General features: G+C 38.6%; 1 protein-coding gene across 1 annotated transcript; it reads right to left on the reverse strand.

The window, feature by feature from the left end:
* Positions 1–14,134: 14,134 nt before the first annotated feature.
* Positions 14,135–14,446, reverse strand: LOC147443803 (uncharacterized). Its single transcript, XM_086527737.1, has one exon. The coding sequence runs from the start codon at positions 14,444–14,446 to the stop codon at positions 14,135–14,137; it is 312 nt and encodes a 103-aa protein (XP_086383863.1).
* Between the last annotated feature and the right edge of the window lie 1,283 nt (positions 14,447–15,729).

Raw genomic sequence — 15,729 nt, forward strand, 5'->3', positions numbered from 1 at the left:
AAAATCGATTCTGGAAGGTATGGGGGCAATGTGGAGCTGGGGGAAACCTGCTAGAGACTGATTTAGCAGCAGTTGGCACCATCTTCAAGCTGGGGGCTTGCTTGGGGTGTCAAAACCTGCCACGAACTGCCCGGGTGCCCGGGGCCAAGAAAATCTATAAAAAGACCCCCTTTCCTTTATAAAAAATTAGACTTGGAGCCTTGACACACTCTCTCTCATCTAGAGAGATAGCTACGCAAAAATCACTAGAGATTAAGCTCTAGTCGATTAACTTAAACGATAATTAACATAATCCTTCTTAATTAGCAAGGCTAGATTAATCTATTTTCTTAATAAATTAAAGATTAGGCCTATGTATACTCATAAATCCTCTCTTAATTAAATATTCTCTGCTGATTATTGTAATTATAGTTTGGGAATATTAAGCTAATTAATTATCCTATCATATTAGGACTGAAATTATCTAAATTAATCATACATTAATGGGAAATTTATTAATTAAGTTTATATTAAATTGAGATAATTATCAGAGCTGCAGTAGACAGTCATCAAGCTGGTTAAATTATCTTATAATTTTTTGAGTAATTTTCATAATTAATTAGACAGAATTATACTATTTTTAGAGAAAATTAAAGGGGAAAATAATCAAATTGACTCAAAATGTCTTGAGTTATTTATCAAAGGTTAATTACATGTTAAGAAATCCGTGATAATTATGTCAAGCTAAAATAATTAATTTACCTAATTAATTTAGTAGAAATACTATGTTTTTAGGACTAATTAAATAGAGAAAATTAGCAAATGGATACACATTGCTTTGAGTTATTTATCAGAGGTTAACTACATGTTAGGAAACCTATGATAATTATGTCAAGCTCAGATAACTAATTTACCTACTTACTTTAGTATAATTACTCTATTTTTAAGACAAATTAAAAGGAAGAAACTAGTAAATTGATTCAAATTGCTTTGAGTTATTTATCAGAGGTTAATTACAACCTGTGATAATTATATGAAGCTCAGATAATTAGTTTACCTAATTACTTTAGCCGAATTACTCTGTTTTTAGGACAAATTAAAAGGGGGAAATTAGTAAATCAATTCAAATTGCTTTGAGTTATTTATGAGAGGTTAATTATATGTTAGGGAACGCATGAAAATTATGTTAAGCTCATATAATTAGTTTACCTAATTATCTCATTAAAATTACATTATCTTTAGGGGAAAATAAAAAGGAAAAATAGTAAATTGATCCAAAAACCTTTGATATAATTATGAGAGGTAGAATGCACCTTGAGGAATCCATGATCAATACCCCAACCTCAGATAAATAGTTTAAGTATTTATCTTCATTAAAAGTAACCAATTTTGCATATAAAATTGAGAAAGGAAATTAGTAAATGAATTTATCTAACTACCAAATAAATACCAGAGATCCAAAATCACTATTGAAGGGTGGGAAAATTATGGTTGGTATAACAAATTACTATCAGTAAAATTTTACCTAAATTAGATCATAAGTATAGGAGGGAAAGGTTATAAATCAAATTTATGGAAATTCCTAAAGATAGAACATATTCAATTATAATTTAGGGTGAGTAATCCATTAGCCGATAGAAATTTATAATTTACTAAGGCTAAAATGGAATACAGACCAAGGATAAACCTAGTTAAAGGGCTTCCCAAATTAAATGGTAATTATGAGAAATTACTTATAGTATAAAAAAATTACAGGAGGAATATCTCATCAAATTAACTATCAAGGGTAAAAAAGAAAAAAAAGAAGATTATTCAATTAAAATTTTAATCGATTAAGTCTTTTTATAAAGCTGCCGACATGGCTCCAAAGAGAACCAGGGGAAATCCTCTTACCGAGGAAGAGGATGTTAGCAACAAGAGAAACAAAGCCACTAATGACCATGAGGCTGGGCCTAGCTATAGGTGAACAGAGGAAAGTCTACGGGCTCCCACCCAACAGCACATGGACGAGCGGTCCCAGGTGGATTTCTATTCTGTTCACTTAAAATCTTTAAAAGTTCATTTTTAAGTTAGCATTGCCAATGTAAGGTTAGGAAGGATAAACTAGCTGTAAACGGAATGTAACTTCCACGAAACCAACGAGCAATGATTGTAAATAGGAAAGAAATGATTGGGTTATGACTGATTGACCTAGAAAAGAAATGTTTGACCATCCTCAAGATAGCTTGTCTCAAGACACCTTTGATTCCTTGGAAATATTTTACTCCAGGTAATGAGTAATGATGGCGATACCATCATGGATGAGTCGGTTTCCTCTGTTGGAATTAGGGTTGCAGAGAAATACACACATCTTGGAGAAGACGAAGGAATCTGAAGGCACACAATAGAGAGTGTATAACTTAGTGTGCAATGGAAAGATAGATAACCCTAGAGTGATGGGCGTATATACAATGCATGGGGGAAAAAACCTCCTAAAGAGGGAAAAAATGCCCCGGCGGTCCTAGCACACACATCACTACCACATGTATATGGTAACAAATGCCCCCTGGAGTGATGCGGTGAATGAGAGTTTGCACATGAGTAAAGGGAAGTGCCAAGCCCTGAGGACATGATCAGTCCACAAAGGGGAGTAAGCCCAAAGCTTTGCGGAAAGCTTCAAGCTTCTCACGAGACAATGACTTTGTGAAAAGATCTGCAAGGTTGTCCTGTGTTGGCACATAAGCCAAGCTGATCTCTCCTGCTGAGAGCCTCTCCCTGACATAGTGGTAATGCACCTCAATGTGTTTTGTGCGAGCATGAAAAACTGGTTCCTCGCAACTGCCAATGTGCTCTGACTGTCAGTGTAGATAGTGTTGGCAGTGTCCTGTCCAACACCCAAATCAGCCATAAGGCGTCTGAGCCATACACACTCAATCGTAGCTATGAAGATTGCCCTGTACTCAGCCTCACGACTCGAAGTGGCCACAGTAGGTTGCTTCTTGCTCAACCATGATATACATGAACTGCCAAGCATGAAACAGAAACCACTTGTGGACACTCGCGTGTCAAAGCAACCAGCCCAATTGGAGTCCGAAAAAGCATGTAAGTTTGGCAGCAATGATCCCCCCTTGGGATAAGACAAGCCAAGATGTAAAGTGCCACTAAGGTAGCGGAAAATCCTCTTGATAGCCTGCCAATGCTTAGACCCTGGGCTATGCATAAATCTGCTGACCTGTGAGACTGCAAACTGAATATCCGGCCTTGTGTTGCATACATAAATGAGGCAGCCAACAACAGTTTGGTAAAGAGTGACATCAGCAGGATCGCCAGCATCATGTAGACTCAACTTCAAACCTGTTTCCATGGGAGTGGCAATAGGTTTGCAATCCTCAAGTCCAAACTTACATAGGAATGTCTCTATGTAACTTTTCTGACACAAGGCAATACCACCATCACACTGCTTAAACTGTATACCCAAGTAATGATGCAACAGCCCCAAATCTTTCATCTTGAAAGTAGCATTCAAATCAGCCTTAAATTCAGCAATATCTCTCTCATTTGGTCCAGTGATCAGCAAATCATCGACATAAAGAACCACAATGAGAAGTACATCACCCTCACGCTTTACATACAATGTGCTTTCTGTTGGACTGTTACGAAAGCCTCATTAAACCGAATAAGTGCCAGCTTTCTCATACCAAGCACGAGGAGATTGATTCAACCCATACAAAGCCTTCTTACATCTGCACACCTTGTCCTCTTGTCCTTTTATGACAAAACTGCGAGGCTGCGTTACATAAATCTCCTCAAATATGTCACCATTCAAGAAAGCAGTAACAATGTCTGATTGATGTACATCCCAACCAAAATGAGCTGCCAATGCACATAGAAAACGCACAGTAGTCATACGACAAGTGGGAGCAAAAGTCTCTTCATAGTCTATGCCTTTTTGTTGTGCCTTATGGCGATCAATCTCACCATCCAGTTTGCGTTTCAACTTGTAAACCCACTTCGTACCAATGGCCTTTTTTCCAGGAGGCAAATCACATAATGTCCATGTGTCATTTTCTATAAGTGCATCATATTCTGATTGCATGGTAGCCATCCAATTTTCTGAATTCTGTGCTTCATCAAAAGACAGAGGCTCCTCAACATCATGTAAACTAGACATAGCCAAAGCATAACAATCTGATGCATAAGATGCATGGCGGGAGCCTGAACGAGTACGACTAGACAAAGGTGCATCCAATTTACTGTCACGCAAAGTGTGCACCAGCCATTTTGGCATACCTCTAGCCTACTCATTTTCAGCCCTTTCCTCATCAAGTACATGATGCACATCTACATCAGTAATAGGCTGATCTGTAACATTTTCAAAAACCCCCATAGGCTCTACATTTGCCTCATTGGAACTTACATTCATATTTCCACCACTGAAAAGAGGCAACAAATTGTCATAAATGTCCTGTGAGCTTACATTACTATCTCTAGTACAAGACAGCAAGGGCTGAACAGAATCTTCCACAAACACTACATCCCGAGAAACCAGAATACGTTTTGTTTGTGGATGATACAACCTGTAACCTTTTCTTTCAGCACTATAACCAACAAAAATACATTTGACAGCCTTATCATCCAATTTTCTGCGCTGCACTTGTGGCACCAAAGCATATGCCAAACAGCCAAAAACACGCATGTGCTCAATAGAAGGCTTTCTATCATGCCATGCTTCATATGGAGTAATAGACTGCAAAGCTTTCGTAGGACACCTGTTAAGTACATAAGTGGCACACATGATGGCCTCAAGCCAAAAAGAATGCGGCAAAGCTTGACTTTTGACCATACATAGTTCCATTTCCGTCAGTGACCTATTTTTCCTCTCAGCAACACCATTTTGCTGAGGTGTATAAGGCACTATAAATTGGTGTTTTATCCCACGACTAGCCAGAAATGCATTAAATTCATGAGACATATACTCCCCCCCTCGATCGGACTAAGGTTGTCAATCATGGACGGGTGGACCTGATTAGTCAGGTAACTATCCATTCCTGCGTGCTACAACGTTTAGAAACTTCTTCACTTGGAAGAGGAATCCACCAATGGCTGTGACCTCACATATGTTAGGGGGAAAAAAGCGTTGGCTAAGGAAACCATAATCTGGATGATAAAGTTATAGGGCCGGAGATTTTTTTAATGATCCCGTTTCCACTGCGAGATATGACTAGGTCTCTTTCTAGGGCTATAAACCTAAACCATTGTCAATGGTAAGGGTGAATTCCCTGGAATTTTTTGTGTTTAGGACTCTGATTTTAGTAGGCCTAGAGACATTTCAATGGTACCATCCCGTTTTTGGCGTCGGCGGGATTGGGGACCTTACAGCTACAACCCTCACTTTAGAGACATAATGTCAGCCCTTGATTTGGCAAAGAAAGAGGAACCATTCACCTTGCAGGATGGTTATCTTCTCCATGGCAATAGGCTATGTGTTACCCATTCCCTTCGTAATGAGAAAGTTATGTATGAATCCCATGCTCCTCCCTATGCGGGGCATAGAGGTATTTAGCCGACTCTTTGAGGGGTAGAGATGTATTTCTATTGGCCTAACATGAAAGTGGACATACAAGAGTATGTTTCAAAATGCGTAGTATGCCAAAATACCAAGTATGATAGAGGGAAGCAACGTGGATTACTCTAGCCATTTCCTATCCCAAATTCACCATGGGAGAGTATATCCATGGATTTTATCTTTGGATTACCCAAGTCTATCCATGGGAATACGGGAATATGGACAATAGTCAATAGGTTTAGCAAGCAAGCATAATTTATTCCTGTCAAAAAGACTATTAAGGCACACCAAATGGCAACTCTCTTCATATCACAGATTTTCAAACACCATGGATTACCAACATCCATCGTGTCAAATAGAGATCCTAAAATGACCAATAATTTTTGGTGGAAAGGTCTCTTTGAAAATATAGGAACAAGATTAAACTTCTCATTGGCCTATCACCCACAAACGGATGGCCAAAGTGAGATAGCCAATCTTACGATACTCGATCTACTCAAGACTTATGTTACCAAAGTAGATTAACACTCACAATGAGAAAAGTACTTACGTCTTGTAGAGTATGTCTACAATAATAATGTACATACTTCTATGGGAAAAGCAGCTGCTGAGATCATTGAGGGAAGACCTAAAAGTCCCTTGCTACTCAAAGTACATGGGAAGATCTTCACCGTCGATGAGTAGCCATGACATACAAGAATCTTTTCAAAAGATTAAGGAGGCTATATCCATCTCTCAACAAAGGCAAAAAGCTGCTGTGCTGACAAGAACAAAAGGGACTTAATGTTCAAAAAAAATGATTGGGTCTTGTTTAAGTTTCCTCAAGCTCGATTAAGGGTAACCACATTCGAAAATCCTATGGGCCATCAAAAGTATTATGCTAAGCTAGCAAAAAGATACTATGGTTCTTTCCAAATCTTGAAGCCCATCAATGAGACGGCTTACCAACTCAAGTTGCCCAACCATTGGCTCACACAATGCCTTTCATGTGAGCCTACATAAGCCCTACAAATAAGAGCCACCAAGTGAACCAATTATGAAAGACCCTCTCGAAGTTGAAGACCAAGAAGAGGTGCTACAACCCAAAGCTATCCTTCGGCATGAAGACAAGGTACTACAACATGGTAAGATTATCCAATGGTATCTTATTAAGTTCAAAAATTATCCTTTTGAAGATGCTAGATGGATGCAAGGAATACAGCTTAAGGATAGTATGAACCTTGACAATGCTTACAATGCTACATTAGAGTAAGCAAATGTAAAAATATCTTTTAAATGACCCATGTTTTCTATCTTATAAGACTCGTTCTCTTTTTAATTGTGCACAAATTTTAATAGTATGCATTCTTAGACTCATGTTTGTGATGGCGAGACTGGAATTGGAGCTGATCTCTTCAGATAGCTGATTCCAGTGTTAGAATTTAAAGCTACTGGTAAGTCGTCAATTCAGTTAGTGAAACTGGAATAGAGAATGGAGAGTGGACTGAAATAGTTATCTGAATTGAAATAGTATACTGAAATGAGAGACAATCTAGACAACTGGAAAAGTGTTTGCAATTTCAGATTCATAGTTTAGGGACAACCAATACAAGGTATAATGGGTTGAAGCTCAAATGATTACAACAATAATGATTACAAGGTGAAGCTAAAGGCGAAGAGATTGTAGCTCGGAAATACTTGAAAGCTAAAGCCAAAAGTTAAGCGCTAAGCCAAGAGAACTAAGAAGCAAGAAGCCCAATTACAATGTAATGGGTCCTATTTATAGCCTTCTAGAAGTTACTGTAGTAATTGCCGTGGTAGTTACTGATGTGTGATTGATCCACTGTTCGACTTTCCAGGAGACAGTTCCCGCCTGCTGAAACTGTCTTCGCCTTCTACATCCTTCCGTCCTTTCTTGAATTTTGGTATAAGTTATAACTCCAAAAATTTTGAAAAAAAACCCACCACCTAATTTTGAATTGGTGTTAAGGAACTCATCTGGGTTTTTGGTTGTGGCCCAAACCCTAAACCCTAAACCCCAAACCCATTTGTCTTGCTTAATTAGCCGATGTTCCTCATGAGTTGGCGTATGTTCCTCAGACAGTACTCCTCTGGAGTTGCTGCTCTTTTGGTATTGCTAGCTTTTTACCATACTTCATGCTTGTTGAGTGCTTGACACCCCTATAGTTGTAATTCCAAGGGTGCCCAGCCAAAGAAATTCCAGTTCCTCACTGGGAAAATCCACCTCTGGCACCCCAGTAGCATCCCATATGCTCCTTGCACATCTAGTACTAGGAAGCTAGTCTTGAACTTTTCTTTGTCCACCCTTATGTGCATACTCTTTATCATACCAGTTGCCTGCACAACTCGATGATTTGCCATTCGAACTTTGAAGGGTACTGGTTTTAGGTTTGTGATACCCATTCTTTGCTGAAGGTGTGTCCTCAAGATATTTACTTCTACTCCTCCATCCAGTATGACACCAGATAGTGGCTCCCACTATTTCCTAACCTTGTAGTCTACCTGGATCATCGACACTTCATCATCTCTGACAGCAGCCAAGTCAACTGCTCTGGCTTCCGCTTTAGCCTTCCTTCACTGTCTGATGAATTTCACTGCTTCAGGTAAAGTTTTTCTAATGTCATCTAGTTCAACTGTGAGTTTCTGATTTCTGTCACAAATCTTGACATGAATTTATTCTCTCTCTCGATCAGAGTTATTGTCAGAACTTGAAGAATCAGGACTATCTACACAATGCCATTCCTCTATTCTGGTACCTATGGTGCCTCTTTCAATGTTTCCTATTAGAGTTGTATCTGATTTAACGTTCCCTAATTCCTCCACCCATCCCTGAACTGCAGCCAACATAGTCTCAGGAATCCCAGACCCTGACTGATCTAGTTATGCTTTCTCAGAAGACTGGGTTGGTATCTTTTCAATGACCCGGGCATCAGAACTTTCTGGCTGCTCGAACTGCTTCTTGGCTAGATCTTCTATGATCTTAGCCGCCAGTTCTCTCTGCTCTTGCCATTCATCAGCTACCTTTTCTTTAGGACTTCCACACCTCTCTCTACTGAGCCCATTTGCTACTTTCACGACTGACTGGTTTTGCCGACTCATCTGGAATTTCCTCAATGACCACCCCTTTGCTGCGTATAACTGCTTGTACAGGAACTAGCTTTGGGGTCTTCACCTCAGAGCCGCAAGGGTAGGTGCTTTTGGACACTGAGCCACAAAATGCCCATACTTCCCACAAGTATAACAATTCAGGCTTTGGTTCTAAAAATTACCACAACCCCAACCCCAACCAGTACCTTCTTGGTACTTGCTGCGCCCAGTACCAGTACCACTAGTACCTGATTTCTCCTCTTGGGGTACACTGGTTGTCTCCACTCTGGCTGGTTCAGCATTGGTAAATGCCACTACAGACAAATCTTTTCCGTTCTTGAAGTGATGAATGCGAATGCCACAATTGTTCCATAAATGACCATATGCTTTGCAATACATACACTGTGGACATTCATTGGAAACATGATCTTTAGATTTATACGTTGAACACCAAGTTTCCATTCTTCTAACTGGTTGTCTGGTCTGGCTAATTTCAGCAATCTGCCGAGCCATCTCATCAATGTTTCTAGACCAAGACCCTTTCTTGGCCTTGTCTTTGCTCTTTTCATCTGAGTTTCTTTCAGAGCTCACTGCACCAAATCATTGAATTTATTTGTTGGTGCAGGCACCTCTTGTTACCTAAGCCTTTTACTGTGGAACCCATTTAAAACCATGCTCGCAACCTCTTTTCTGATGGTGGCTCCTGCAGCTGCCTGATTAGCTCCTTGATTTTCTCAACATAACTTTTGACTAATAATTTTCCTTGCTTTATCTTATGTAGTTCACAGAGGATGTCCTCATCACCTCTGTTGTCTGAATATTCTAGTCTGAAAGCCTTGAGAAATTTGTTGTATGATTTGAGGTGGTAGTACCATTTCCTTGCTACACCCTTTAGAGTCTGCGGAAAGTATTCCCCCCAGTCATCTTCATCAATATTCTTCAACTCAACATACTGTTCAAAAGCTTGGATATGAACATCTGGATCATCTTTCTTCCCACCTTTGAACACTGGGAAAGAAATTTTCAATGAAGAGGTATAATCATGCCGGTCAGCATTATCTCTGCCTCTTTTGACCTTAGGAACCTGACTCCGTCTTGAAGACTTCTTGTAATGGTTTGTATCAGCATCCCAATCAATTTCTTTGTTAGTCTCAGTTTTTATCTCTTCTTTGGATCTTCTACTGGAACTGAGACGACTACCCTTGTTGCCTTTGTTCCCAACATCCCTATGTGTGGTCCGAGAACTCCTGGCCTTGCGTTCGTTCTGCTCAGCCCTTTTCCTTCTGGACTGCCTGGAGTGCTGAGAGTCCTTGGCCTCATCAGCATGACTGTGCTCCTCCTGAGCTTCAGTCTCAGTCACCGGGTCTTTCTTAGGATCAGAGTCTCTTTTTGATTCCTTAGGAACATGGTTAACGCGGTGTGATGGTTTACGGCCACGACTGGTTTTGGGTGCCATTACTACAATGGAAAATTCTAACTGGGAGATATGATTTTTTTTGGTCAAAGAGCAAACAACTCTAACCATCGTGATTGCCAAAATGAAATTATAGTTGCTCTCTTCAGATAGCTGATTCCAGTGTTAAAATTTAAAGCTACTGGTAAGTCGTTAGTTTAGTTAGTGAAAGTGGAATAGAGAACGGAGATTGGACTAAAATAGTTATTTGAAGTATACTAAAATGAGAGACATACTGGACAACTGGAAAAGTGTTTGCAGTTTTAGATTCATAGTTCAGAAACAACCAGTACAAGGTGTAACGTGTTGAAGGTCAAATGATTACAGCAGTAATGATTACAAGGTGAGCTAAAGACGAAGAGATTGTAGCTCGAAAATACTTGAAAGCTAAAGCCAAAAGATAAGTGCTAAGCCAAGAGAAATACGAAGCAAGAACGATTACAATGTAATGGGTCCTATTTATAGCCTTCTAGAAGTTACTGTAGTAACTGCCGTGGTAATTATTGACGTGTGAATGATCCACTGTTTCGCTTTCCAGGAGACAATTTTCGCCTGCTAGGACTGTCTTTGCCTTCTACAACGATGTCTCTCAAACACCAACGTAGAATTTGTCACTCTACTTTGGGAGAATGAAATGGACTAAAGTGCAGACATGCTTGCGGCAGCTATGTCTCCCAAGCACCAAATGGGTTAGTCATCCATCTTGGAAAGATGTCGTAGGGTAAAAAGGGATCCTCTACCCGCTAAGTAAGATTGACTAATGACTAAGGCTTTATCTCCTCTACCTCATAGTCAAGGATGACTATGATCTCAAGAGAGAGGTAATGTCATAAAATCTAATATCTAACCAACCCAAATGATTTTCTCATATTAAACTGATCATTTAATGTGGGAGAATTGTTAGCAGCGAGCTAACTCGAATAACATTTTTTGGAGCCTTTATTGTAAAAAAAATTATTATTTTGATGAATTGAGAATGTTGTAACTCCTACTTTCTAGATAAACAGTGTAATTAATGAGCCGGGGCTACAAGCTTCCAAATTGTATCAACCTATCTTTAGTTAGAGCTCCCAGATTATTAGTTTTGACCACAAAAACCTTGGCTAAGGTATAAAAGCCAATTTTTGTAAGTATTTTATAAGTTTTGGATAATAGAAACACAGCGTGAGCTAACAGGACTCACTTCTCTCCTTCTCGTGCTTCCTACTCCCTTCTCGGTTGACACATTGCAGTGTTGTCTATTTTATTGCATCCGTAAGTAAGAGCTCTACGCATTGACGTAAGCATTTCATGGCAATCCGTAGCTTTTGGCGTCGCCGACTTGTGGCCTAATTTCGATCATAAGTAGGAATTTAAGCTTCAAAATCATAAAATAAGTATAGCTGGAGTATTGGGGCATCATTGCTAAGCATTTAGACACATTCTAGGTCGAAAACAACTAGGTCAAAAACTCGCTGCTGTTAATAATCGTGATTTTTGCACTTGATCTAAAGTGAGATTTGAGACTATAAGCATGCGCTTAGCTCTTATAAACATGTCCTAGAAGTTTCATAATGTGTGGATGTCATTTGATGCTGTAACGGTTATGATTCGTTTGCCGATTAGGGACTAGATTTTGGTGATTTCTGTCATTCAAGTGTAGCTTGAGTTAGATGCGAGTTGTCTATTGTTTTCCAAGAGATTTACGACCTCTTGTAGTTTGTATGCACTAGTCGAGTCAGCTTTGTCCCATCGACTCTTGACGATTATATTCGTGGTTCTCGCTATGTCTGCAATAAGATATGAGTGAGGTTAGACACCCGTCCCACATTTGGTGCTGCTATTGGGGACCAAAGATACCTAAACTAGGGAAAAACACGAGCGTCTTGTGTAGTTGTCCTTTAACTTCCTCTAGGATCACCTAGAGTCAAAAAATTCTTTTTAAAACCTCATAGCTTAAGATTGTCATCTTTTGCTGTGTAGAGGTAGCTTGGAAGTAGGTTGTACTTGCTAAGTACCCTTTAGGATTGTAGGAATGTAGAATTAGATTAGGATTATGAGAATGATTGATGGTCGAAACAAGTCTTAAGATCAAGACTCAAAAAACCATAAAAAACAAGAAAACGAGTGTTTGTGGATAGTTTCCACAACCCCATTGCAGTAGAACCTAGGAGTAGGGTAAGTAGAATCTGAGGTGGGATCGTAGAACATTGCTCACTCCAAAAGAATCAATTGTGAGTTGTTTATGTGAAGTTGCAGAATTTCAGGTCTACGGTTACAAATAGTACCAAAAGGCTGTCAACCATTGAATCCAACCGGAGATTATGCTTTAAAAGTTGTATGAACCAGTGGATAAGCTTAAGGACACATTTGAGGTAAAATTTCAAGAGTTCACAAAAGCTCAGATTATTTACTTTTTCTTGACATTTTAGGCCAAATTAAGTTTTGACTTAACTCAGAGGCTTCAGATAGCTCATAAAAAGACTGTCACTAAAAAAAGTTGAAAAACGTGCTCATTTTGGGCCAAAAGTAAATAATCGTGATTATTTACTTTCAGCTCAAAAGTGCCAAAGGTTGATACGAGAGACTCTATGTATGTTTTCAAACAACGTTTGTAAAGGCCCAAAGAATTTGGATCACGAAACTGACCAAAACCTTGGTAAAAACTGAAATATGTAAATTGAGTGTAAATTGAGAAAATCTTGTTCAAACTCAGTGAAAATTGACTTAGAGGCTTATATTGAAGTGTTAAACAAGTGTACATACTTTGTTTACCAAAAAGATACAAAAATTTACCAGAAGTAAATAATCGTGATTATTTACTTTTGTCCCATTTTTCAATTTTTGTGACCAACTCCGCATACCACTAGTTTTGGCATGTTATATTAAGACCACAAATCAAGTTTGGTAAGATTTGGATCATTAAAGTGAAAATTGTGGCCAAATTGCTTAACTATTTTGTGTCAACATTGTGGTGGCAAAAAAATTGCATAAAAATACAAGAAGTAAATAATCGGGATTATTTACATCTGCTACAATATTGGATATTTTTGCATATTTGAGTATACCCCAAGGTCAAGCATATCAAGTAGACCACACAAATCAAATTTGGATCACAAAAGTGAGATTTAAGCCAGATTCTCAAAAATTGAGTCTGCGCGGATACGAAACAGCTGATAACTTGAACAAATTTTGTTCAAACTCAGTGAAACTTGCACAGAGACCTTAACAAGTTTAATACTTGGTAAATCAAGGCAAAAAGTACAAAAATTTGAGAAAAGTAAATAATCGTAATTATTTACTTCTGATACATATAGACCAGTCATAATAGTTAGCAAAAATTGTACAGTCTTTGTGAAAGAATAGCTAACTTGATTAAAACTGATATAGGAATTAGGTTGCAGACAAGGAATTGAAAGCTTGATAGGAGTTGCAATCACGTCAAGTGGAAGAATCTGATAACAAGTCAATTTGACGGTAAGTCCTCTATCCAGGGCTTCACAAGTCTATATGAACCTTAGATCTGGTCGTATACTAGCAAACCAAGGCATATTTGGAGAGATCACTAGCATAGTATCCATCGAAGAGTGTGTGAATCACGGTGATCACTTGGACACTATTGTTAGGGCTTACTTCCCTAACAGTAACCCATTATAAAATACACAACAAACTGCATACAACATAGCTTTACTGCACAACAGAAAACTGCAGAACATCAGAGACACAAACGAACTGTACTGTATTACTACAAATTCTGCATCATGTAAACACACGCTGTAGCCCTCTGCTGAATACAGTTCGACTCCTCTAAGTAGAGAATGATTAACAACTCCTAACTGCCATCATGCACCAAGAAGTAACTTGCACGACTAAAAGCAATCCCACTTAAACTAACCATCATAGGTTAGTAAAAACACCCTTAGAGTTCAAAGGTCTAAACCTTGGTTACAAATAAAAAGTAAATAAACTACGACTGAAGCATCAGGGTCTAACACCTGGCACATCCGATAGGCAATGTTTGCAAAACATTGTAAGAACCCACAATATCCTCTGACAAAAGAAGCCTGAAAATCAACATAAAATTCTTCTTGCTACTGCTCTTGAAGATCAAAATCTTTAGTGTCAACAGGATCCCCTGACTTTTCCTCCATATCTGGAGCAGCTTCAAGTAATGTAGCATCAATACCTGGATCTTTAGACATTGCTTCAACACTCTTCATCAAAATTTCCTCCATGTTCTCTTGATCCTCTGTGTCATCAACTTGTATAATTAAAACTGAAACTGCAGTTTGACCTGCTTCCTGAACTGATCCTTGAACTGTTTCCAGAACTGACAACTGAACTATATCTCTAGCTCCCACTTCAACTGTAGACTGAACTGGCTCAGCTACTGCAATATCCATTTCCATCTGAACTTGCATCTTCTGTTGCAATTCTGCATTTTGCTTCTTCAAATCAGCTAATTGTCTCTGTAAAAGAAAAACTTCCTCCTTGGATTCCTCCTCTACAAAAGCCTGGTATGGTTTACTAACCACATTATACATATTAATTTTAATCTGCTCTCACACTCCTTTCAGATAATCCATGACCTCACTCTTCATTTTCTCAATATCTCCTGAACTGACATACCATCCTTCTACATCCAGCTCTTCTTCTAACATGTGTCTGATCTTTTCCTCCACTTTTCTACAAGCTGCAACCTTGCTTAACAGTACATTGTTGCTACTCTCCAAAGATGCATTAACTGTAGACATTTCAGTTAATTGATCTTATAGTACTTGGAACCACTCCTCCTTACATTTAGAAATTCTTGCTAAAATCTTTTCTCTGACTGACACTACTTGCTTGTAAGAGTCCAATTTCTGTGTCATCAATTCCTAAACTTTAGCTAAATCCTGAAACTTTTTAGCTAAAAACTCTATCTCATTATGTGCTTTCTTGTCCTTTAAAGTCCCTTGCTTGACCTGCTTAAGTTCAGTTTGAAGGCTGTCATTTTATTTGCTCAAAAATGTAAGATCTAGAGACTGCTGCTCCACATACTCTTTAACCAAATTTAATGCAGTTTACACTTTAGTAAAAGAGACATTAGAAAATTGAGCTTTAGAAATTGCAGGTCTCTCCAAAATAGAATCTTCAAATGTAACTACATGCCGCTGCTCTGACAACTTATGAAGTCTCGTGATCTTAAAACCTATTTTGGCAGTTGCTAGTATCACAGGCTTTTTAGGCACACCTGCTAGAGTATCTAAAAATAAATCTCCAAATTCTTTATCCATCTTATCTTTTACTGCATTCCAAGATTCTTGTTTAGAGTAATCTACAGACAAAATATCCTCAATGTCTTTATCTATCTGCACAAATCTGTGGTCCAAGAACAATTTCTATCTTTCTCTCTTCTTATTGAAAAGCCCACATCTTCAGTTACTGTGGTGAAATTTGGCACTGTATCCCCTGCAAAATGCTTTTATTGTTGACATATTGAAACCAGCAGCAAGATAAGGCCCAACCTTAGTTGTCCTATCCTTCCTTCTTTGCTTTGTGTAAATTTCAAATTTCATCCTGTCAAACAAAATATTAACCCACCCCATGTGTCTACCACTTTTTGCAGCTAACAAGATGCCATAATTCTTCCTGCTGATGTACTCAGACGTTACCAACAAAAAGACCCGTTTAATAAACCACTTGA

Source organism: Adiantum capillus-veneris, chromosome 13, assembly GCF_014529385.1.
Source record: "Adiantum capillus-veneris isolate H3 chromosome 13, ASM1452938v2, whole genome shotgun sequence".
Taxonomy (NCBI): domain Eukaryota; kingdom Viridiplantae; phylum Streptophyta; class Polypodiopsida; order Polypodiales; family Pteridaceae; genus Adiantum; species Adiantum capillus-veneris.